This window comes from Diceros bicornis, chromosome 8, assembly GCF_020826845.1.
Source record: "Diceros bicornis minor isolate mBicDic1 chromosome 8, mDicBic1.mat.cur, whole genome shotgun sequence".
In the NCBI taxonomy this organism is placed as follows: Eukaryota; Metazoa; Chordata; class Mammalia; order Perissodactyla; family Rhinocerotidae; genus Diceros; species Diceros bicornis.
Genome location: NC_080747.1, coordinates 7,453,396 through 7,479,709, shown reverse-complemented (window position 1 = coordinate 7,479,709; position 26,314 = coordinate 7,453,396). Strand labels below are relative to the sequence as shown.

The 26,314-nt window shown below is 49.2% G+C and overlaps 1 protein-coding gene across 4 annotated transcripts in view; it reads left to right on the top strand.

The window, feature by feature from the left end:
- The window catches only part of SLC2A9 (solute carrier family 2 member 9), a 261,777-nt gene that overhangs the window by 131,121 nt on the left and 104,342 nt on the right, over positions 1–26,314 (top strand). For 3 of the 4 annotated variants that reach the window (XM_058546727.1, XM_058546726.1, XM_058546730.1), the window contains one exon: positions 7,226–7,358. In XM_058546727.1, coding sequence (XP_058402710.1) covers positions 7,226–7,358 — 133 coding nt within the window. The remainder of the gene's footprint in view (positions 1–7,225; positions 7,359–26,314) is intronic. The other variant, XM_058546729.1, reaches the window with a different exon arrangement.

Here is a 26,314-nt window from a genome sequence, read left to right as displayed (position 1 = left end):
ACTGCAGGTGGACAGAAGGTCCTAGGACAGTGGCTCTCAATTGGTTGTCACTGGAGCCACCTGGAGAACTTGAGGAACCCAGGGCCCAGGTCACACCCCCAGGCCAATTAACCGCAAATCTCCTAGTGTGGGAGACAAGGGGCATCAGTAGTTCTCAAAACTCCCCAGGTGATTCCAGTGTGCAGCCAAATTTAAGAACCACTGCCCTGGGGGAAGCATTTGAGATGAACAGTGAGCAGAAAGAGGGCTGGGCTCAAAACCCTGGGGAGGTGTCCCAAGAAGCTGGAGGAGAACCGAGAGAGGTGTCCTGGAAGGCAAGGGGTGGGGGGATTTCAGAAAAAAGTAAGTGATCACCTACAGCAAGACCTATGGTGTACCTTGCCTGGGGGAGAGATGTTCTAAAATGTACCTGGGATTTGGTTTTAATCAGGTATGGTAAGGTGATGGACATGGAGACACTGCCTTTGAAAGAAGTTTATCATTCACAGTTCCCATGTGGAGGGGCTAACCCACACCATGCAGGGCCACATGAGGAAGCACCAGGGTCCATCAAAAGGCTGAAGGAGAGAGGGGAAAAATGTGGACCAGAGCTTTGATTGTGGTTTCTGCAAGAAGGAATGGGCGAGGCAGGGTAGGCAAGCTTGTGCAAGTTTAGAGCTGCATAGTTTGAATAATTTGAGGTGGCTCTGGGCTATAGGGGCAGTCTCTAGTTGTCTAGTACTTGACCCTGGGGTGACTTATGGCAGGAGAAATACTAGCTTGGTGTGTGCGAGTTAGATAAAGGAGGTGGTTCGGGGTGTGCTCCCACTGTTTGGTTTGCATATGAAAGGCATGCATGCTCTTAGGCAAGTTGTTTACTATCCTAGGAATTTGCTAGCCCTGGGAGGGGCAGTCTCTCCAGGATCAGTAAAGGCCCAAGATGCCAGAACATCATAAAATGCAGAAAATAAAAAGCATAATTAATACACCAGCCCATGGGCCCTTGTCTTGGAGATCAGAGTGGGTGGATTTCGGGACCCTTGGGGTACTGGGTGCAGCTTTCACAACAATACACCCTAGCCTTGACCCTGGGTTCCTCAGGGCTGCAGAGGAGATGACTCTTTGGAAGAGAGAGAAAAAGGGATGCAAACTCCCAGGTCAGGGAAACTTCAGAGGAGAGGGTGATCCCAGGGTTGGAACTCTCCAGAGCTCCCATGACAGTGCTCATGAGGAAAAAATATCAGCTATAAACATCTGTTGGCCCCAGAGACTTGACCTAGTTCCTTACCACTCCTCCATCCCCATCTTGGACCCAGGAGGGGTCGGACACTGGCTAGAAGGCAGGGGAGGGTAGGAAGGAGAGGAAGAGAAATGAGAAGCAACCATCTACCCCCCAACCCACCACAATTCTTTCCACTGCAGACTCCTAGCCTGAAGCAGGCTTGGACTGGGGTTAGGGAAATTTGTCGTTCAATCAGGTTGATTTTGTTTATTATTTTGGACTGGCCATTCTGATGTCTAAATTGAAACTAGGACTATCTAGCCCCTAAAACTGAGCCCCCGGGATGGGGGGATGAGCACCCTCACTGATGAAATTTTAAAGGAAAGCAGGAGACAAGAACTGTGGTTGTATTTTGGTGACATCATGAACTATGCATATTTAACACGCTGTAGCAATTATGCTTGCAAAGCACGTAGCATGGAGCTCAGCTCACGGAGAGCATGATAAATGTTAGCCATTATTATCAGATGTTAAGTGTGAAGATCTATAGAGAAACATATCCTATTTCAGCCCCATATAGCCTTGTGAGGGAGGGCTCCTTCTTCCCCTTCTCCCCTCCGGCAGCACCGAGCGTCAGTGGCACGTTGGTGGCACAGTTGAGTGGCCAGCATCACCTCCCCTGCTCCACTGGTCTAGGGGGCCGTGGGCACGCTGTGATGTCCTTAATAAGAACCTGACTTGGGGTAAGATCAATGCTTCCAACGCTACGTAAGATTTTTTGCTGTCTCATCACGTCCAGGAGGATGCTATTTATGGAAAGCCTGAAGTCGTCTATCACTTGGGGGAAATTGGACCAGACATCTCTTTTTAAAAAGGAAACCTTGCGGATTGAAGAGCAAGATAATTGAGTTATTCCAAGACTCACTCACCTGACCTGAGAGGGAGTTAAAAATCGTCTGGGCCGACAAGACTATGCATTTTTCCTTCCTCCCGGGGAAAGTAAGTAAAGGCTGTGAGAACTCTGACCTCATGCTTTGCTGAACACACCAGCCTCTAGCTGGCACCTCCAAGACTCCTCTGAGATTAACTTTTGGAAGCACCTCGTGGTCCTGTGTTAGGGAAGTAGTACATGTTTCTTAAAACATGTCTCCTTGCTTGAACAGCTCCTGAAAAAAAGAGTGAGGGGCTGCCCCTGCAAATGGCCAGGGGTCTGTGTAAAGTGATCGGTGTGTAAGGAAGCCCCTTCCCACACATGCTCGTTCCTCCAACAGATAGTTGTTGAACAGCTACTGCGTGCCGGGCACGGTCTCTGCCCTCAGACGGCAGGAAGTCTCAAGTGTAATGTGAAATGCTGAGTCCTCGGCTCCGTGCTGGGACCAGGTTCCCTGGGAGCACCTTTGAGGGCCACCAAGGATTCTTTGGCCTGAGGCAGATGGAAGAAGGTCGGATCTCCTGGGTCTGGCAGCCTCGTGGCCCCTCCCTGGTCACTGAGGCACCTGTGGTCAGGCTTCGTGGATCAGAACTTGGGTTCTGGGATCTGAGACCTGGGGTTCAGTCCTGCCTCTGATGGAATTGTGGCCCCGATGAGACATTTAACCTCTCTGTGCTGCCATGAATATTTCTGTAAAATGGGGATAATAATGGGCTCTATCTTAGAGGGATCGTGAGGATTCGAGGAGATAATCTACGTAACGTGCCTCCCGCCGTGCTTGATGATACAAACCGCTCTTTCCTGCTGAAGGCTCACAGTGTGTGGAGTCCTGTGCTGGGCACTTCATGCATCTAGTAACTCATCTAACCCTCCCAACAACCAATGAATAGGCATTATCCCCATTCTACAGATGAGAAAACTGAGGCCTGGGCAGTTAAGTCGCTTGCCCAGGGTCACAGAGAGTGGGGAATAGAGGCAGAATTCAAATCCAGACAGCCTGCTCGGGAGCTGTGCCCTTCACCACCAGGCCACTAGATGGCCTTGGCCCAGGCTGCAAGCTACTACTCATGTCCACGGTGGTGATTATGTCATTGCCACCATCGTCAGCAGAGGAGACATGTCTATTCATTACTAGAAATACTTAGATAAAGCACCTGTGCAGCCTTCCGTATACGCAGGGCCTCAGGGCTATTTTGATTATCATTTGGGTGGGTCACAGGGTATAACGTGGGCTGAAACATTCCAGTTAAAATGCTTGCCTATCCACACTCCCGATCACTCTTTTCTTGGCAGAAGATGGGCAAGAATCACTCTTCAATACAACACCTCTCGCTGTGGCTAACTAACGCTTCCAGGAAATCTCTGAGCAGTCCAGAAAAAGCCAAGGTCAGGAACTCCGCTCTTGGCTAAGCTCAGCCCCTCCTGAGTAAACTGTGGCCCGAGCTCTACTCAGGCCGCTCCTGCCCTTCTCCTCCTCCAGTCCACACACTGTCAGCGACCCAAGCTGGAGGTCACCCACCCTGGGGTCAGTAGTGTCTGCTTTTCTCCAGAAGTGGAGACCAGACCACAGCTACCCAAGCCATCACCCTTAGGGAAGATTCCACGTGTGCTTGTTTCTAAGATGCCGTGGATCACAGGCTGTACCACAGGCTGGGCTTCTCGGTAATAATAGGAATCCATGCAGTGTCCTCCCTGACTGCATGGTTCCAGAAATGCCAGACTGTAGATTCAAGGAAATAGAGGGTGTCCATCTCAGTTAAGTGTGTAGATGCTTCAAAGGATCCTGGTTGTCCTCAGACCCATGTCCACGTGCCATGGAATACCAGCAAAGCACCCGTGACCCGGCCTCCATCTGAGGCTCCAGCCTCAGCTCCCACGTCTCCAGCATCCCCTGGCCTCACAATCCTGCTGTAGTTGTTGTTGCCCAATGAGCCTGGGTGGATCCTACCTCTGCACATCTGTACATGCTGTTCCTATTCCAGGAGTGCCCTTCTGGCTCATCTTCTCCTTCCACCCAGTGACACCTCCAAGGACGCCACTTCTGGGAGGTGCCCCTCTATTATGATGCTGTGGGAAAATCTTGGGCTTCTTTCCCACCTGTGTGGCTCCTGGCTGGCAGCCCTCAGCACAAGCATGTCCGTCATCACATGCTAAGCGTGCAGCAGTAGCACCAGCCTCTCCCGGCTGCTGGGAGGTTGAACGAGACAATGATGTGACAAGCTCACTCCACGTCTGGCACATAGTAGGAGCTTAATTGGGTTGATTCCCTTGTCTTTTTTCCCATCTTTCTGTTTTTGCTCTTACTGAGGCAGCAGCCTGTTGATCTGCAAAAACAGAAACCAGTTTAAGAGGCAAAGTATTTATTTGGGATCAAAGAGTTGTAATTTGGGGAGCACAGATTCAGGTAGAAACCCAAATAGTGTCCCACTAGACAGTAAAAGTCAGGGGCTTAAAGGCAAAGAAGGGAGGTTGTGTCACAAAGAATGTTTACTGGAGTTGGAGGCAGAAGCTAGTCTTGGCTACACGTTGGTGACTATTGGTTCCGTCTTCAGAAAGCCCACCAGCCTCAGTCTCCGTGACCAGGATGTCCGTTCCTCTGCTGACTCTCAGACGACTGCTGGTAAACAATTGCCGTTCTGGCCCCGTCCAGAACTTTGGCCCCGTCCCAGGTTCAAGGCAGCAAGGCGGTTTCTCTGGACAGGCGGCTCCAACTCCATTGTAAAATGGCTCCACTATTGTGATTTTTGACAAGCCAAACTCTAAGTGGAAACAAAATCAACAACAACATACACACACCAAAAAAGGTGTAGTGAAAATTACACTTATATATATGTCATTTTTTTATTCCATTATATTTTTTAAAAATTGAGATATAATTCACATACAATAAAATTCATCCTTTTAAAGTGGTTTTTAATATATTCACAAAGCTGTGCAACCATCACTCCTTTCTAATTCCAGAATATTTTCGTCACCTAGAAAAAGCAACCCACACCCACTAGCAGTCACTTCCCCACTCCTCGCTCCCTCCGGCCCCTGCCAACCATTGATCTGCCTTCTGTCTCCTCTCCTGGTCTCTGACATGGAGCTCTCCACCAAACTGAAAAGCTGGCATTGGCCTGACCAGTCCTTCGCAGGGCAATGGAAGAACTGTTACCACACAAAATTGGGGTTCTCCTCCCCAAGGCATATAAAAAAAAGCCAATTATTATAGAATCAGCTTTTGGGAAAAGAAAACAGCTTTATTGCTAGATCAATCTGCAGAAATCAAACAGCTCTCAGATCTGTCTCCCTGGTCCAAGGCTTGGGGCAAAATTTATGGGATGAAGGGAAGGGCAGTCTGAAGTGTGGAGATGGACGATTGGGGAGGTGAGGAGAAGTGGGGTAACTGATGATCTGCGCAAGCACAGTCAAGCTTCATGGCCCTTCGTAGGATGCATGTTCACAAAATGGTGGCGTTAGTATGATCTGAGGGTGGAGTTTTCAGCCTCTTGATGTCAAAAAGATCACTTATCGGGCATTTGCACAGGCCCACTTGATGGTCTCAACCGGCCTGAACTGGACAAGGAGGGAACTCTCAGTTCCTGAAAGACAACTCCTAATTACTCTGTTGATAAGATGGGTCAGTTGAACTGGTTCTAGTGGGCCCATGGTTACAGAACTGTGCTGGCTGGTGAAATCAGAGGAGTTTTGTGGATATAAATAGCTATTATGTACAGAAAGGGGAGTAGAATCGAAGGTACCTTGCAAATCAGGACCTGGACGAACTGGAGGGCACTTATGATTGGACAGGCCACTCCCCTGCTCTGCTTCAGGGGTATCTGCCCGCTCTACCCTCAAGTGACCCAAGAGCTCACATGGGGCCTCTGTCATCAAGGAGCCCAGGATAAGCGAATCTTGGGAGGGCACCACAGGGAGATTCCACCTCCAAGAGAACAACCGTCAGAGAGACGGGGAGATTGATGCCCAGGGTGCTGTCAGTTTGGCTCTCAAGGGTCCTGTGGACACAATCCTGTAGGTTCCTGACCTGAAGCCCACTGAACCTTCGCCCATTGTGTGAAGTCTTTTCAGGTCTGGCTGTGTCTTACTTTCTCCTTGGCTGTCTCCTTTTATTTTCTTAGGAAGTAAAACATGTCAAGAATTTGGCACTGAGCATTTTGCTTTTCATCTCTTTCCCCATCAGAACTGCCTCGCATTGATAATCTTTCTTTTCAGAGGCACAGCGAGAGCTTATTTGTAAACCTGGGTTAAAAAAAAAAAGCAGATCAGGAAGAATGCGGCCTTAACGGGCACAGTACCAGGGCTTGTGCTGCATTCAAGCTGCATTAGAGCTGAATGGTGCTGCTGCTGGAAGCGACTCAAATGCCTCTGGAATATGCATGTCGTGGGGCCCTGCTTGCCTTTCCCAGCCGCCTGGAAAGTGAAAAGTTCCTCCTGCCTAAGGGGTGGGCTGTACCCCCGGGCCCTCCCACCCTCATTTCTGTAGGGAATTGGGAAAGCGTTAGCAGCCACCCTTCTTGAAGGTACACTCACAGGAGCAAGACGGGTCAGATATTGTGGGCCTTGGAGGCGTCTAGGGGGTGGCACCAACATAAGCAGTGATTTCCTCTGTGTACCTACTGTGTGCCAGGCCCCACAGTCAAAGCACTATCTGATCCCGCTCTCACAAGAGCCTGAGAAGCAGCTGTGGCTGGCCCCATCCAACAGGTGAAGAGAAAGAGATTCCAAGGGGCCATGAGAATAGTTTCCAAGGCCACACAACCAGGAAAGAGCAGAGCCTCTTCAGGCTTGCTGTGATGCCCCAGGGGTCGTGGGGTCAGCCAGCCTTTGGCCCCTCTGAACTCCTCCTTCTCAGAGCTACCCCTCAGTTCACCACCTCCCAGGTAGATTCACCGACCTCTTGCGTGGAGAATGCCAGACACGTGAGGCTGGTGCTAGCCCAGTGTCTGTTCCCTCCCTTGGCCTCTGTTCAGGGGATCACATGGAGCAGAGGGCCCTTCTGCAGAGAGCTGCAGCTGCTTCACCCAGTGGCCCAGCCCCAGGATAATGACCAAAGGCCACGTCCACTCATTGGCCTCCTCTTGTCCCTTCAGGAGAGCACCTGGCCGTACCTGTTTGGAATGAATGCCGTCCCCGCCGTGGTCCAGCTGGTGAGCTTGCCCTTTCTCCCCGAGAGCCCACGCTACCTGCTCCTTGAGAAGCACAACCAGGTGGGAGCCAAGCAAGGTAGGGGCATTTGCCCTTCCCAGGCAGCTCCAGCCTCTTCTCGGGGTCAGCGCTGTCTAACGTGCTGAGATTTGGGCCATCCCTCTCTGCAGGGCTGTACTGGGTGCCCTAGGACACCCTATGTAGTTTCATCTTCCCAACAGCCTGCTACAGGTGGCCCAGGGAGGGGACATGGGTCACACAGGGAGCCTGGAAAAGCCAGGGCAGAGCAAGATAAGACCCAAGTCTGCTCACTTCTCTGCAGTGTCTCTGCATTGCTGCGTCTCTGGTGGTCCCCACCACAGAGAGGACATGAATGCAGATTTCTTAGTGGTTTAGGTCTGTCTCCGCCCTCCCTCCACTCCTCTCTTCCACTGACCAGTTCTCCTGTCTTAACATTCACATGAAAGGAAAGGAAATATAAAAGCACAGAACGAGCACAAATATCACACCAGCACTGGACTGGTGCCTCTGCACTGTGACCCACCAGAACGTTCCCAGCAGCCCCGGAGGGAGACAGAAGTATACCTGTTTTACAGGAGAGAAACATGAGGCCCAGGGTGGGGCTGGGGAGTCATCTGAGTTAGCTTTCCTTAAATTCCCCGAATGGTGAAGTGCTGGGTCAGATGCAAAGCCCAGCTTTCAGAATCAGAAGCATTTCTACAGAGCCTGGAAAAGCAAAAATCATTTTGCCTAGAGGTAGACAATGTAGAATGAACACCAGCATTCCCATTCTTTTCACAAAACAAGACACAGTTGACAGGGTCCTGGTTAAGCATGAGGGGTTGGAATAATTAGCAATGCCCTTGACATCCCAGCTCTGCTGTCTGACCTTGAGCCATTCTTTTAACCTTTCTGAGCTTCAGAATCCTCATCTGTAAGAAGGAAATGATATAAACCTCCCTCATGGGCTTGTTGTAAGGATTAAATTAGATGATGTATGTAAGGTTCATAGTATTGTCTGCTGTCATTGTTACTGAGGACTCTGTCCATTTTCTATCCATATCCTATCCTCTAATCTAAGTTTCACTAATGTCCACATCCAAGAAAAAATTGAGAATTATATGTAGTCTTTACTTAAATATAATTTGTGCAACATCTTTTAAAATCCAAACAACGTAAGTATTTTCTGAGTTAACAAATGGGAGTAATGAAATATTAATAATTGCCTCTATTTGTCTAGCAGTTATGGTTTGGATCCATTTTCTCATTTACAACATTTCTATAAAGTGAAATCAGAGAACATTATCATTACTTTCAGTTTTTGGATGAAGAAACTGAGGCTTACCGAAGTGACTTGCCCAAGGCTGTGGTTATATGGTTTTTGGTTTCTAGAGGCCTTTAAAAATGTGATGGGAATGACAGATCTTTCTTCAACAGAGTACCCATATACACAAAATTTGCGTGAGGTGGTGGTGGGGGTGGGACTTGAGCCCTCTCTGCCCCAGAAGCCCGCGGGGGACCCTGGTTAATAACCCCTCCCACAACGCACAGCCAGTAAGTGACAGAAGGATTGGGACCCGAGGGTTGTTTTCCTCCCACCACCCTCACACACAGAGGGACACCACCGGATAGTATTCTGGGGGACTTCCCATCCAGAAGTCACGCTTTAGCGAAGGAGGCTGCTTGTCAGATGGTGGAGGCTCTGGAACGAAAAGAAGGTAGCTGAGAGAGAGCCAAGGGGACCTGATTCTGGAAAGTGGCGGGGCTGTGGATTGTTGGAAGATGGTGATTCCTCCAGCTTTCTCTCCTGGTGTGGGAGGATGCCCCTCCACTTGGGAAGAACTTTTGGGAAGCGCTTCAGTTAAGCACAGTTGGACTGGGCAGTGCATGTAAATGCCGGACAGTGAACAGGGCTTAAAATATTTATTTCCTAGCACAGTAGGGAGTGAGGGAGAGGCTAGTTGTGAAAAAATGATAAATATTACATGTGTGCTTTATAAAAAGAACACAGATATTGGCTAGGTTGAAAGAGAATATTGAAATTTGCACCTGTACTAGTAAAAGTGCTAATTTCACTCCAGACATTCAGCAAACAGTGGATGTTTACTGTGCTGGGCATTCTCCCAGGCAATGGGGAAAAAGAGCAGCCAACTTGATTCACTTATTTAACGATTATAAGATGATTGTGGCTTTGTGAAGGCATGCTTAGGACTAATGCTCAGTGGGGAGAAAAATAGAACATAAAATAAACCCATGTGATCACAGAAGTGTAGGAATAATAGAGACGAGTAGGACAGGATGGGAAGAAGGCAGGTGTGGGTGGAGACCCCTGCTGAGTGAGGGAGCTGTGCTCTGTGCCGCGAAGGCTCTTGATAAGGAAGGATGTCCCAGCTGAGCCTGTCTCCCGCAGCCTCCTCCCCACCAAATGCATCCCCCAAAAACCAAGTGCCCGAGAAGGAAGCCCTGGGGCAGCCTGCCTTCCCAGGCTCTGCTCTTATCTGGAGGCTCCTGGCACACCGTGTCCACCTGGAGATGACTGGAGAGAGAAGAGAGAGAGTTTGGTGCCCTGTGCTTGCACTTGAGTGCTGGAAAGATGGTGCCATCTCCTGAACCTGGCAGAGGGACGTGGCAGAAGGAGGAGGAGACACAGTCCCCCCAAGGTCTTATCTCTGCCTCTGCCAGCACAGTCACCTGCTCTGGGAAGACCAAGGCCCTCCCTCATTGTTGCTCTGTTTTCATTTTTACAGTGTGAGCCGGGATGAGTGACCTCTGAGCATCTCCCCACTTTACCCCTTGGACAGCTGTCTCCAAGGCTCACTTTTCCCTGGCTAGAGAGCCCGCTGGTGGGACGGGCTGCTGAGCAAAGGACCAGCAGCCCAGGGAGACAGGCGCCTTTCCACAAACACCCAAGGGTCAAAAGGGGCAGGAAAACATAGCTCAGAAGCCACTCTGTAAAAGCCCTAAGCTCCCAGAGCACAAAGATATGCCTTGAAATTGCTCATACACTTCTTCATTCCAAGAGCAAGCGACTGAGCGTTGAGGGCTAGACTCGCTTTAAATTTAGAGGATTGTCGAGGGCTCCAGCAAAGCAGAGGATGCTTTCTGTATTGTGCCTGTGGGTGGTGCCATTCTTGTGCAGCCCCTGAGTCTGCTGGGGGTCTTCATGCCCCTAGAGCTGGGAGGAATTGCCTGTACCCCCAATTCCACCTCACAGGGAAGTTCAAGAAGTCTTTAAGAAGTCTTTGAAGTCTTGAGTGTTTCTAGGCCTCGAGCCGCCTTGGGCACCAGCATCCTTGCATGCGGCTTTGTCTTAAATCTTGATGACCCCAACCTGAACTTCAGCGCCTGCTTTGGTTTCCTCAGACACCCCAGCAGCAATCACGCATGCCGAATCACTAAGTGTTGAGAGTCGTATTGAAGATGTCAGACAGGGCTCGCTACTCCAGGTACCCGGCTTCCTGCCTCTCCCCGCCTCCTCTTCCCTCTGCCTCTGCTCCTTATGCCCCGCCTCCTCAGACGGCCCCTGCAGCTCCAGTTTCTTTCCTTCTGGTGTGTGGAGCCGCTTCCCTCCCCTTCTGAAGCTGGAACCAGCTGCTGTGCAAATGTTCTGCAAACATCTTTCAACCCAGGTGTTTGTCAAAATATTTTTCTCAGCCAAACCAGTTCTTTCCTTAAGAGACATTCTGGTGTCAGCCGTTCAGTTTATACGCTTTTCTTTCCTTCTTTGTACCTGGTAACGTCACTGCTGCTGTTTTGATGCTCTCTGGCTCTCTGGGAGGCCCCTGTGTGCCACGGTGCCACGGTGTGTGCCCAGGTGGAGGAGGAGTCAGAGGAGCTGAGTTCCACCCTCTGCATCCCACGCTGTAGCCGTGTGAGCCCAGGCAAGTTGCCCATCGTCTTGGACGAGGCTCAGTTTTCTCACCTGCGAAACGGCGGTAATACAGACGCCTGTCTCCAGGGACCAGAAGGATGATCAAAGAAGATCATGGATGTGACGATGCTTTGCAGTGTGCAAAAACACTGTAGCAACGTCAGCTGTGTGATTATAAGTAGGCGGCTGAAATCAGTTAATCAAACATTTGTTGTTTATCAAATAGGTCCTTATCAAGAGGGTGAAGGAAACAGCCGCCCATAGAAGCCATGGGCATCCTGGACCCCGCCGGGACCTTGGGGTCCCGCAGAGAGGTCCTGGGCCTTGCAGAGATCCTTCCATGCTGCGTTGTAATACTCGGCCTGTCTCAAATGGCTATGGAGAGGCCCAGGAGATGCCCGCCTTGTCGAAAATGCTCGGCCTTCCTTTTGTCCAGCTTATTCCTACCCACCCCCGAAGGCTCAGTGGGGCTCCACCGGAGCTCGGACTTCTGTGTCTGGGTCACTGACTGTGTCAGTCCGGGTCCTCCAAGAAGCGTCACCAAGTGGACTAAGTGGGCGGGGATTTATTGGAGTGAGTGCCGGTGAAAGAAACGTGGAGGGAGCAGGCAGGCCGGGATGCTCGTCCAACCCCCAGTGGAGAAGAGAGGGGCAAGGTTTGGGTGGAAGTGTCTTGGCTGCTGTGCAGTACGAGGAAGGTTCGGCAAGGCCCTAGGGGGTCCTCGAGCCGGCGTCAGCCCAAGGAGCCCTGTGTCTGGGAACAAGCCTGCCTTAGCTTCCCTGCCGTGCTCTGCCGTGGCTGTGAGCAGCCCCTGAAAAACCATCCTGGACACACGGGGTGATGGACTGCAGAGCACGGGGCTGTGGCCCCTGCTCAGTTCCGTCCTTGTAACTGGGTGTCTATGGGCACGTTCTCCTGGCCACCACACCGAGAGAGGCCACGTGCCTCTAGAACAAGGCACTCAGTTAAGGAGTGAGGTGGAGTGAGCCTTCCCTGAGGTCCCCAGGCTGGGCCAGGCTGGCCCCTGTACTAGTCAGGGTTCTCCAGAGAAACAGAACTAATAGGATCTGTGTGAGTGTGTGTACATTATATATACAGTCGTCCCTCGGTATCTGCAGGGGATCGGTTCCAGGACCCTCGCAATACCAAAATCCGTGGTTGCTCAAGTCCCTGAAATAAAATGGTGTAGTATTTGCATACAACCTATGCACATCCTCCCGTATATCTTAAATCATCCCTAGGTTACTTATAATGCTGAATACAATGTAAATGCTATGTAAACAATTGTTATACTCTATTGTTTTGGGAACGATGACGAGAAAAAGAAGTCTGTACGTGTTCAGTACAGGCGCAACCATTGTAGGCCTTTCCATTGGCAGTTGGTTGAATCCATGGATGTGGAACTGGGCAGATAGGGAAGGCCGACTGTATACCAAGAGAGAGGTTTATTTTAAGGAATTGTCTCCCGTGATTGTGGAGGCTGGCAAGTCTGAAATCTGCAGGGCAGGCCAGCAGGCTGGAGACCCAGGGAAGGGCTGATGTTGCAGCTCCAGTCGGAGGGCCGTCTGCTGGGAGAACTCCCTCTTCGTCGGGGGCCCTCAGTCTTTTCTCTTTAGGCCTGCGACTGATTAGGTGAAGTCCACCCACATGATGAGGGTCATATGCTTTATTCCAAGTCCACTGATTCAAATGTTACTATCATCTAAAAACTACCTTCACCATGACGTCTCAACTGGTGTTTGACCAAATATCTGGGTGCCATGGCCCAGCCAAGTGGACACACAACATTAACCATCACAGCCCCATCCCTGTCCCTCACTCCCCTAGTCACCCTGGTACTGGCGACACTGTGTTGTCACCACCTGTTTCTGTCCCTCTCCCTCCCTCCCTCCCCACACCGTGAGCCTCTTGCAGACTGCGTCTCCTTGACTGTCCCTGCACTAAGCACAGACTTTTGCTGGCCAGGTGTTGAATAGGTAAGAAAAAACTGAGGCCTTGAAAGTGGGCTCCAAGCTGTTGAAGGCCACTCACCTGTGAAAGATCATGAACAGGATTGAGTTTCACAGAATTCCTGGGCAGCGCAAAGCCAGATCGGCCTCTCCTTTCCACAGACGAGTGACTCAACCCAGAGAGGTTTGGGGACTTGCCATCACCCCCTGCCTGGCCATTCATGGGGCAGGAGCTCAATGAATGGCAGGAGCTCAAAAGCCAGGGCCCCTGATTTCCAGAAGGGATGTTCTTGCCAGTTGCCTCTCATCTGGACTCTCCTGGGGTCCTAAGTGATGAGGATGAGGATGGGGTTCTGGCAGAATGGCCCCATTTGCTAGGAGGAGGCAGCATAGGATATTTGTCCCCTCTCAGGACTCACAGATCAGGAGCCTGCCACTCTAGTGAGTAGAGGAGAATTCGTGGATGTGCCTGGTGGGTACAGAATGCAACCCACAACAGCTCCCCACATGTCTCATAACTCATTCTTCATAGACTAGGCATTTAATGAAACAGCAACGATGCCCATTTTAATGTTTTATGAGCCACAGACCTCCCTACAGGAAAGAGTGGAATGGACACCTTTAAGCCCCACACTCGGGCCCCGGGACTCGTTGGCTTTGACTGGGCAGTCTACGGGTGAGATACAGCGGGGGGAAATGCTCAGCAGCACAAGTCCTGAACAACACATGCATCATCTGAGCATCCTTGCCAGTTATTTCTTGGGCGTCAGTTTTGTCAAGCCCTTCCAGATGGCAGGCACTGAGAGAGACCACAGAACCTGGTGTGACACACTGGCTGGGGTCAGGAGCCCTGGTCCTGTCACACCACCTCTCTGAGCTGTGGTTTCCTCAGCTATATAGTCAGGACTGGATGAGATGCTTTCTGCTGGCTGGTCCAGCTCCAGGTTCCGCAGTCAGAACCTGGCACATTGGGGCAGGGGCTGGCGTTGGGCCCAGGGCCCCTGGAGGCAGGTGCTCAGGGTCTGCTACCACCCTTGGGCTCACACAGCAGGGTGGTTGCAGGTGTCGGCACTGGAGTGTCCTGCCACCCATCCAACGGACAGTGAGATGGCACAGAACACTGAGCACTAACTGGGTTCAAAATGGTTTCCATCATATGAGTTCCTATTATGTGCTAGTGTGGGAGACAAAGTAATAACCTCTCTCCTCTGAAACATGTCCACATCCTAATTCCCAGAACCTGTGAATATCTTAGGTTACATGACAAAAGAATTAAGATTGCAGATGGAATTAAGGTTGCTAATCAACTGACTTTTGAGATGGGGAGATTACCCTGGATTATCTGGTGGGCCCAATGTAATCACAAGGATTCTTATAAAAGAAAAGGAAAGCAGGAGAGAGAGAACCAGACAGATAGCAGCATGAGAAGGGTTTGGCCCAAGGTTGCTGGCTTTGCAGATGGGGGAGGTGGCCATGAGCCAAGTTGTGCAGGCAGACTATAAAAACTGGAAAAGGCAATGAAATGGATTCTTCCCCAGAGCCTCCAGAAGGAACAGAGCCCTGACAACACCTTGATTTTAGTCCAGTGAGACCCATTTCAGATGCTGACCTCCAGAACTATAAGATGGTAAATTTGCATTGTTTTAAGCCACGAAGTTTGTGGTAATTTGTTACAGCAGCCACAGAAAACTAATAGAAGTAGGTATACAGCATCCATTACCTAATCCTCACCAAAAAAAAAAGCCTGCAAAGTTTCTACTCCTTGTTTTATAGACAAGGAAACTAAGACTCAGAGAAATTCAGGGAGGTTCCATCAAGGTCACAGAGCTAGTGCACTGGTCAGTGTTCCACTCTGGAAGACAGAGATAATGTCTCAAACAGAGAGGCATTGAATGCAAGGCATGGTTACACAGGTGCTGGAAGGGCGGGGGAGCAAGGCGGGTCAGGCAGAGTTCCCCACTCAGGGCTGGAGCCTGCGAACCCTCCCTCCTCGCCGACCCCACAGGCAGCACATGCTCAGCCTCACAGCAGATGCTGGAGCACCGGCACTATTGTGGTTGGTGTCAGTGCTACTGAGGACGCTGGAGCCTCAGTCTCCGAGGATGAGCAGGAGCCAACGCCACTCGTGGTGCCGGAGGTTCGCCTGGAAGCAGAGAGAGTCTTTCTTCCTCCCACCTTCGGTGCCACGTCAGTGCCTCTGGTGGGTAGAATCTAACAGGAGCCAGCCAGCACGGAGTCCAGGGAACGGGGTTGTAGGCTTCTAGCCTGGCTAATACAGGAATGATTCTAAAAGGGTGATTTGGGACTGAGGCCTAGTGGGCAGAATCTGACACAGCTCGTAAATGGTGGGGGGCTCCTATCACATTTCACCTCGATGCCTTTGCACAGCTCCTTCCACCTGCAAGGCTCTCCCCAGACGTCTGCACGGCCCCCCTTCCTTTTGGTATCTGCTGCAGTGGTGTCCCTCAAAGTCATCTTCCCAGTTACAGCAGCTCAAACAGCATCCCCTGCTCTTCACTGCCGCTCGCCCTGATTTGGTTTTCTTCTTAGCACTTGTCATTATCTGAAATTTATATTTATATGTGAATTTGTTTAGTATCTGTTCCAGCCACTGGAATGGAAGCTCCCTGAGGGCAGAGACTTCTCCTGTTTTGCTCATTGCTGAACCCCCAGTGCCTAGACAAGTGCTTGGGGTGGGTGCTCACTAACTAGCTGCTGAATAAACGAATGAAACCAAAGCACCACTCACACCAGAGCGTGTGCTCTGTTCTGGAGCACGCTGCTCCTTATAGCGCTGTGCTTCACACCTGAAGCTGCTCGCGGCAATCAGACAGAGGCTTCCTTGCCCTGGGCACAGGGAGCAATTTCAGCCTGAGGAGAAGAAGGCTGAGAGGGAGAGACAGGAGTGAGGGAGCTTTATCATGCACACCAGCCATTTTTACCAGCGAGATGCTTCAGATAATTACTCTGGACCTTCTGGTGTTTCTCCCTCTGTACTCGAGAGGTCTTCCTCGGCGTAGGGATTTTCCAGGTCAAAGCAAAGCAGATATGTATATGTATAAAGTCGTCCCATTTCGAGCCTCCCGCAGTTGCTCTCAGGGTGGCAGGAAGGCTGTGCAGGCAGGGACGTTTGGACGTGTGCTGAGAGGGAAGGAACCAGATGTGGAATATTTACAAAGTGTTCAATAAAGAGTAGGCTCTTCATGCTGATGAAGGCTCCAGCAGTTTTCGTCAGACGTGGAGACTGTCAGTGAGCTATCTGAAGGCCCTTTCTAGAAAGTCCAATCTCAAGCACTTGTAACTGAGGTTAGGGCTCACAGAGAGCTATCTTTTGGTATATAGTAGGTGCTCAATAAATATGTTGACTACACAGGTGGAAGGCATCCTACATCTGTGCAGGGGCGTGAGAGAGGGCGGAGAGGGGCTCGCCGTGTGCTAAGGAGCCGCGCACACGGGCACGTCCTGGGGCTTGCCCGCCGCAGCGTTCTCCAACGCTGAGAGATTCGTGTTCTTACCCCCACTTCACAGGTGAGAAGCAGAGACTCAGGAGGTTGGTCTAACCTGCCGCAGGTCACTCAGTTAGTAAGTGGCGGGGCCAGTTCTTGACCCCAAGTTTGTCTGAGACCAAAGCCTGGTTCTTTGTCTGTAAAACCACAGAATCTGGGACAGACCTGGTGTGACCCAAAAGCATGAGGACAAAGTGGCTCAAATGGAATGTGACCAAGGAGAGTAGCTGAGCTCAGCTTAGACAGGCGGCTTCCTCTAGCCTTCAGAATTAGAAACGAACTCATGCCAGTGCAGGCGTGAAGCTGAGAACCGGAGGGGTGAGAGCCTTGTCCGAAGCCACTGGGCAAGTCATGGGCTGAGCCCTTTCTTCTGACCCACGGTCCACTGTGCTTGTCATCACCCCCTCTCATCCCCCAAAGGAGCAGCGGGGGAGCTGTGGGCCAAGTTCAAGGGAGGACCGGCCCACCCAAACCCCTTCAGCTCTGTGGTGCTGACAGGGATTTGACGGTGGCCCCAGGTGGGCTCTAACCTGCTACTCAACTGTGATGACCTGCAGTTGGCCCATGCCACTGGCTTTCTGCTCCCATATCAGTGATTTGGAGCAAGAGTAGCAATAACTTTTACCGTCCCTTATATTTAGCATATGGAGAGTAGCACAAAGCCACGGGGAGCCCAGACACACGGTTCTTATTGTGGAGATGAAGAAAGTGGAGGTTAAATGTCAAGTGACCTCACCAGGCCACACATTAGAGGCCTCTTTTTCCTCTTTCTTGTAAGTATTAGTGACTTCTTCTACTTCAGAGAAATCAAGGAAAAAATAGAGGCAGTTTACAAAGTAAGTGAGTGCTCGTGTGTGTGTGTGTGTTTATAGATTAAACTCAGGGCCTTGGAAGGAGAAGGAAGAGCCCCTACCAGATTTAACAGAGCTACTGACAGGTAATACACCATGGGGCTTAAGAGCCCAGATTTTCTGACCAAGTTGCTTGGTGCATATCCCTGCATTGCCATTTTCTAGCTATGTGCAGCCTTTAGCTTGGTTCCCCTGTCTGCAGCACTAATATCATTGGAATATTTTGAACTTTTAAATGATTTGATTCACATAAAGGGCTTAGAATGGTGCCTGGAAATTGGCTAGGTCACAGGAAGAATTTCTGTTGTTTTTCTAGGAGAAGGCACCCAATTAGTCTCTGGGCTTCCCGGCAGCCAGAGAGCAAGAAAGGAACTGGTTCCTCCACAGACTCTCTCTTTATAAGAAGCAAATCAATTTCTCAGGAGAGACAGTTTACTAACATGCGACTCTAAAAACTATTTATTACAGGGGACCCTCCAGAGGGAATCTTGGGACACATAAGAGACAGAGTCTTGAACTAAAATTAAAGCAATTGCAAAAGATGTTTGAGTCTTGAACTAAAATTAAAGCAATTGCAAAAGATGTTTTTGTATGCTTTCTTTTCTTACACGGACCCTTAGTCAGAGCTGAAGGCACAAGGCTGAAGTGCCGCTCAGGAGCGGCCATCGTAATGGAGCCGGGGTTGAGCATTACCTTCAGAGTCCCGCTCATTCAGGGCCCGCATGTTTATCAAGTTTCTTGCGGACCAGGCACAGTGCTAAGCCTGGGTCATAAAATGTGGAGCAAAACCAGCCAAGGCCTCAGAGTCCTGAAGTGAGCAGTTAGTGAGGGAGCCCTACAGGAACCGGGGACACCTCACAGGTGAGTGAGAGAGTGCCCCGTGCCAGGTACTATAACGGGGGAGCACGGAGCTCCAAGGGGGCTGTTGGGAGACCAGGGATAGCTTCCTGGAAAACGCGGTGATCAAGCTGGGGTGGAAAGACAAGTTGACATTAATTAGGCGAGGGGAGGCAGAGCAGCATCCACCCACAGTTGGGGGGTTGATCATAAGCCCGTGAATATATGTGGCTGCTGGGCTGACACTAACCACGGAGGATGCCCTGTTGTTGTTTATTTGCTGATTTGTTTTTAACACGTTCTTCCACTGTTTCTTCCTCCAAAAGCTACTTCTAATAGCTAACGTTCATGGGGAATGATCCCCAGGTTGTCACCTAATATATGCTGTGTCGGTTGATTCTCACAAGTACCCTCCGAAGCACAGAGTAACCCTCCATGAATGTGGGCTGGTCTTGTTAGTGTTACGTTAACTCGAATTCCTTACAGAAGACGACTGAGGTTTCAGCACCAAGTGACTTCCCAGGTCACCCAGGGAGGGCATCCGTTGTACCCCAGCTCTCTCTCACCCCAGTGGGAGCCTTGGTCACCTTGCTATTTTGCCCATTTCAAAGCCACAGCTGGTTGAAGATCAGTTGACCTCCTGTGCATGGGGTTATTTCTAGGCTCTCTGTTCTGTTCCGTTGGTCTGTATGTCTGGCTTTATGCCAGCACCATACTGTTTTGATTACTGTAGTTTCATAATATATTTTGAAATCGGGAAGTGTGATGCCTCCAGCTTTGCTCTCCTTGCTCAAGATTGCTTTGTCTATTCATGGCCTTTTGTGGTTCTGTATGAATTATAGGATTATTTTTTCTTTTTCTGTAAAATATGCCATTGAGATTTTGATAGGAATTGTATTGAATCTATAGATTGCTTTGGGTACTATGGACCTTTTAACAATATTAAGTCTTTGAATCTGTGAACACAGAATGCCTTTCCATTTATTTGCATCTTCTTTAATTTCTTTCATCAGTGTTTTGTAGTTTTCAGTATAAAAAGCTTTCACCTCCTTAGTTAAGTTTATTCCTAAATATTTATTCTTTTTGGTGCTTGTAAATGGTATTGTTTTCTTAATTTCCTTTTTGGATAGTTCTTTGTTAGTGTATAGAAACACAACTGATTTTTGTATGTTGATTTTATATCCTGCAACTTTACTGAATTCATTCATTAGTTCTAACAGTTTTTTGGTGAGTCTTTAGGGTTTTCTGTTTATAAGGTCATGATGTCTACAAACAAGGACAATCTTACTTCTTTTCCTATTTGGTGCCTTTTATTTCTTTTTCTCATCTAATTGCCCTGGCTAGGACTTCTGAATGGAAGTGGTGAGAGTGGGCGTCCTTGCCTTGTTCCTGATCTTAGAGGAAAAGTGTTGTCTTTTTTATCATTGAGTATGATGTTAGCTGTGGGCTATAGTCTCTTCAACAAATATTATTGAGAAAACTGCATATGTATGTGCAAAAGAATAAAGCTGGAACCTTATCTTACACCATACACAAAAATCAACGCAAAATGAATTAAAGATTTAAATGTCAGGCCTGAAACCGTGAAACTCCCAGAAGAAAACACAGGGGGAAATCTTCATGATATTTATCTTGGCAATGATCTTTTGGATATGACACCAAAAGCTCAGGCAACAAAAGCAAAAATAGACAAATGGGACTACATCAAACTAAAAAGCTTCTGCACAGCAAAGAAAATAATCAACAGAGTGCAAAGGCAACCTATGGAATGGGAGAAAATATTTTGCAAACCGTATGTCTGATAAGGGGTTAATCTCCAAAATATGTAAGGAAATCCTAGTTTTAAAAAGGGGCAAAGGATTTGAATAGACATTCCTCCAAAGAAGACATACAAATGGGCTATATATATATATGAAAAAAATGTTCAAGATGACTAATCATCAGGGGAATGCAAATCAAAACCACAATGAAACATCACCTCACACCTATCAGGATGACTATTATCAAAAACACAAAAGACAACAAGTGTTGGTGCGGATGCGGAGAAATTCAAACACTTGTGCACTGTTGGTGGGAATGCAAAATGGTGTAGCCACTGTAAAACAGTATGGAGGTTCCTCAAAAATGAAAAATAGAACTACCATATGATCCAGCAATCTCACTTCTGGGTATTTATCCAAAAGAGTTGAAATGAAAATATTGAAGAGATATTAGCACTCCTGTGTGCATTACAGCACTATGTGCAATAGCCAAGATGCAGAAACAACCCAAATGTTCATCAATGGATGAATGGATAAAGAAAATGTGGTGTACACATACAATGGAATATTATTCTGCCTTAAAAAAGAAAGAAATCCTACAATATATGACAACGTGGATGAACCTGAAGGACATTATGCTAAGTAAGTGAAATAAGCCAGTCACAGAAGGACAACTACTAGATGATTCCACTTATGTGAATTATCTAAAATAATCAAACTCATAGAATCACACAGTGGAATAGTGGTTGCCAGGGCCTGGGAGAGGGGGAGAGGAGGATTTTCTATCAACAGGTATAAAGTTTCGGTTAAGCCAGATGAACAGGCTCTGGAGCTCTGCTGTGCAGCATTGTGCCGATAGTCAACAATACTGTATTGTGCACTTAAACATTTGAGGGGATGGATCTCAGGTGAAGTGTCCTTACCACAATAGAATAAATTTTTTTAAAAACTTTGCAATTATAAATTATTCATTTACTAATGGAAAAAAAAATAAGTCACAGCTATGGAGATCACTCCTGACAATATTAACGCAATTGCTAATTTCACTACATGCAAAAGCAGTCATTGCAAAGACAGAATGCCCGCAGACACTGAAGAGCACTCCTGAGAAAGAGGACTTTTGGTTTGACTTAGGGCGGGACCTACGGCATGCATGATGCAGGAGACCTGCTGCCTGGGACCGGCCCCCTGTCAATGTCGTCCTCTGAGCCAGCCTCACCTCACCCTGTGGGCTCGAAGCAGCACAGGAGTGGAAATGCCAGCTCTCCTGTGTGACGTGGGCATATCACTTCCTCCCTCTGAGCCTCAGTTTCCCCATTTGTCAAATGGCAGTAAGAACACTGACTGGGGGCATTGGGAAGCTCCCGCCAGCCCTGCATCCAGCACCCTCCACCTGGAGTGGCAGTGAGCTGTGTTCTGTCTCCCCCTCAAGAGAACTCCTTCCCAGCAGACACTGTGCCTCCTCTTCCCTTAACTCTGGGGACCTTTGCAGCCTGGCACTCAGCCAGCTCTCAAGAGCTGCAGGTTAATTGAAATGAACTGAATTTGGTTCTGTTAACTTTGCAGCTCTGCAGTTTCTTTTCATCGTTCTTTGAGGTGTGTGGAAAGAAAGATCAGACAGAGCCAGGTTGGAACATTGACTCCCTCGCTTTCTACATGGGATCTCGGGCACATCTCCTAACCTCCCTGAGGATCGGTGGACGAAATGACAGTAGGAAACGTGATAAAGTCTGTAAGAACCTCACCTAAAGTCTGGCACATAGTAGGCACACAGTGTTAGCCTCCTCGCCCCTGCTTGGTGTCTTGACTCCCCTTGAAAAAAGACGAGTCCTTCCTGGTACAAGGTCTGGTTGCATAACGGTTCCCTCGCTCAGCCCGGGATTGACCGTGCTTCCCGGAGGGTTTCCTTTCCAGTTGGGAAATGCAAATTCTCATTCCTTTTTCAAGTTCTTTGGAGTTCATGATTAGAACATGGCCAAGAATACAAATGAGCTGTGAGCCATGGGAGGCCTCTTACTTTCAAGTGCAAGGGCAAGGGTAGGAGCTGAGCTAGGAAGAGAGGACCTGGGGAGATGGGATGAACGATTTAAATGACTTGGAGATTCAAGAGAATGGACTCCTCTCAGAGGGTTATTTTCCATGGCAAGTGTCATTTTGAAATGGGCTCATAGACTACAAGTTTCTAAGGCCATTTCTTCTTTCTCCAAGGACAGCTAGTTAAAATGGAATGTGTCTGTCCTGTCCCTTCTCATCCCATAGCCTCATCCTCTCCATCTCCCATAGAACCTGCACACTTCTGCACTTATTTTAGAGATCCCTTGTCCATCTTCCTGTTCCCTTAACGCCTGGGTCTCTCCCACAACGTCTCCGACAGGTGATTATCAAGCCTCTCCTTGCACACCGCCAGGGATGGGGAACTCGTTGCTCAAGAAACCACTCAATCTGCCCTTGAACACATCAGACAGGTCTTCCTTGTGGTGAGCTGACATCCGATGCATCACAGCTGCTGCCCTTGGGCTTTGTTCTGGTCTCAGGGTCAAGGAGAATAAGACCAACCCCACCCACATCCAGGTTTCTCCTCCCAGAAGATCCCCTTCTCCAGATGAACATCAGCAAAAATGAGTAGGGTCCAGTTACATCATCGAACATGCTTTGAGCACCTGCTGTATGCCGGGCCTTGAATAAGACCCAGCCTCAGGCATGAAGTGGCATGAGTTTATACCAGTATAAGCACCTGCCCTGAGCTGGTAGGACCTCAGTGATGACAGGGGTAGTGGCGGCAGCCATTTATCGGCTGCAGGACACTCCCAGCACCATGCTACGTGCTTTGTCCCCTCCCTGCACAGTTTCCTGCCTCTTTGTGAGTGGGCTCCCTGCTCCAGAGACAGATTCCAGGCCTTCATCTAAAGATTAGAGGGAAGGGACTGTCGTTACTCACTGGCTCTGGGTGAAAAAAGAATGCAGGAGTTAGTTGAAACAAATCCTCTCCCTCCTTCCTAAATGTACTGAAATTGGTGTGAAATTTACAACATAGACATTTGCCTCACTCTGATGAAAGTGATGGGCAAAGGGATGGTTAAGTTAAAGCCAGAGGATGCTTCCAGTCTCTTTCAGGAATTCAGGATATGGAATGAAATTTAGAAAAAGAGAGAGAGGAAAGAGAGAAGGGAGAGAGGAAGGGAGGAAGGAAGGAAGGGAGGGAGGGAGGAAGGAAGGAAGGATGGAAGGAAGGCAGGCAGGCAGCATTTCAAAGATCTGAAAGGTCTAGTTGTAAGTTCCCGGGGAGCATAACTGAGCATCAGGATGGAGCAAGGCTTTTGGAGCCCCTCTATGGGTTCTAATCCCAGCTACTCCATTTATCAGTGGTGACACTAGTAGCCTCCTCTGGTGTCCCTGTCACATCATCCCTTGGCCTACTGATTTCAGCCCAGCTCTGGTGGACAGTCTCGTGTGAGTGCAGATGCAGGCTGACATTTCCCCACCTCCAGCACACCAGGTGTCTCTCTGCTCACTCAGGTGTTCTCCATGGCTGGGATGCTGCTAAGCCTGCCTGCAATGGAGTGTGGGCATGCAGGAGTTAACGTTCCTGGGAGCAGGAGCTGGTGGACAAATGCCCAGCCTCCCCTGTGGGACAGTTCTGGGAGATGTTCCATGTGCTGCTCAGAATTCAGTAGACTTGACCCCCTTTGTCCTATGAACAAAGGCTCCTCAATGACGTGCCTTGTGCAGCCTCCTCCTTCCCTGCCTCACTCTCCCCACCCACTCACATCTGCTTCCTACAACTGTCATTCATATCAACTTACCACACTCAATCCTTGTCTCAGGCTCTGCTCTTAGGGATCCTAGTTCTCCTGACTATGGGCAAGTTTCTCCCTCTTCTCACCTGCACAATGGGAACACTGTCTACTTCAGAGGGTGGTTATATGCGAGTTAAATAAGTACAGGCAGATGGAGCATGTAGAACAGTGCCCAGCATGGAGTAGCCCTCAGCAAGTGTTAACCAATATCATTTCAGTATTGGCCTTAATGCTGATGGCAGCTCAAAGAGAACCTCACCAGTGGAGATGGATCCAAATGGAAGAAGGCAACAAGGCTGGCTGAACTGAACACATGTGGTATTCATCTTGCAATCCCGTCCACTAGGAATGAAACATCCGGGGGAGGTGAGAGTGCAGCTAGTAAATTTCCATCTTCCCAGTGTCGATCAGTTGTTTTTCCAAAATAATCAGAAGATGTTGGGCCGACCCCATGGCTTAGTGGTTAAGTGCGCACGCTCCGCTACTGGCAGCCCAGGTTCAGATCCCGGGCACGCACCAACGCAATGCTTCTCCGGCCATGCTGAGGCCGCCTCCCACATACAGCAACTAGAAGGATGTGCAACTATGACATACAACTATCTACTGGGGCTTTGGGGGGGGGGGAAGAAAAGGAGGAGGATTGGCAATAGATGTTAGCTCAGAGCCGGTCTTCCTCAGCAAAAAAAAAAAAGATGTTGCCTTTTTATATTTTAACCACCATAATTTAGCAAAACCCACTGAAACGCTTCATTGGAACATTTTTAAATAGAGATATTCTCTAAACGGTTTGCAAGGTTTTTTTTTTAATGTGCAGACAGGAGAGTTTGAATTGGTGACCTGTGTATGTCACTTTGGCTCCCAAGTCTCACAGTGATGGAAACATTTCCACACATCTCTTTCCTTAGAACAATTTCTTTCAAAAAGTTGCTACTTTCTCACTCTTGTTAACATGTCACCTTCACCTTGAAGAGATCGATTACATATGTCTTAACTTTTAAAACCTCTGCCAGTTAAGTGCGTGCGCTCCTATGCTGGTGGCCCGGGTTCGGATCCCGGGCACGCACTGAGGCACCACTTCTCCGTCCATCCTGAGGCCGAGTCCCACATACAGCAACTAGAAGGATGTGCAGCTATGACATACAACTATCTACTGGGGCTTTGGGGGGAAAAAATAAATAAATAAAATCTTTAAAATCTTTAAAACCTCTGCCAGGCGGCATATTGCCAGCAGCCACCGAAGCTGTCAGTGGGCTTGACCTGGAGGAGAGGTGGCAGTTCGGCTGTTCTCCTGTGTTTGCGCTGGCACTGTTAGTGTCTTTAATCCGTGCTTTCTTTGGAGGACTCTTTATAAGCCGCTTGTACATTTGTCAGGATTAATTCAATTAAAACCAACTACTACCCTGCCCAAATCTGCTCACCGGTAAATTGCACAAGTAGACTGCAATATATCACTAGATGCCAAAAGCAAGGGAAGATTAAGGGCACCTCTCAGCTCCTCCGCCCGGCGAAGCCCTCACTCCCCTCACCGGGGCCGTGTGGAGCTCCCGGCCTGGTCCATAATGAAACGTTATGAAACTACAAACAGGAGTTCTGATATTTTCTACTACACCCCTTCTTAGATCCCCCCACTCTGGATCCCACTGCTGTCAGTAATAAAAGACCTGAAAACTAAGCTAAAAATCCAAGAAACTCAAACTTAAATCCCAGTAGTGGTTGAAAATAAATGCTTTGATGAAACCTCCTACTTTTAGAAGCGCCGAGGCCTGTGCTGTGCGGGAGAGAAGAGCTCAGTGCTGCTCCCGGCACGAGACCACAGAGGCCGTCGCCCCGTGCTCCACATAAGGTCCCTCTCCTGCCTGGTCACAGGGCCTCCGGGACACGAGAAGGAAGAGTCTCCAGGTTGTTCTGCGCTTTGCTCTGGCAGGAGGTGATAAATGCTAAAGGAGGTGATAAAGTGTGGTTGCTCCCATAACAAAGGACCACGAACTGGGAGGCTTCATACAACAGAAATGTATCCTCTCACAGCTCTGGAGGCCAGGGGCCCAAAATCAAGGTGTCAGCAAGACCTGCCTTCTCTCCCAGCGTCTGCTGCTGCCGGCCGTCCTCGGTGCCCCTGGGCTCACAGCCTCCATCTTCACAGGGCCGTCTTCCCCCGTGTGTCTGCCTCTGTGTCTCCTCCATACGGACACCAGTCACATTGGATTCAGGGCACACCCTGCTCTGGTATGACCACATCTTAGCTGACATCGTAATTCCATCTGCAAAGACCCCATTTCCAAATGAGGTCACGTTCACAGGAACTGGGTTAGGACTTCAACATGTTTATGGGGACACAGTTCAACCCACAACAGAAAGTTATAACATTTTGTACCCATCATCAGGCTAATTAAAAGGAAGAAAAGATAGAACAAAGGGGGGGGGGATGTAGCAGGTACCTACCGTAATAGTAACAGATTTATGGTG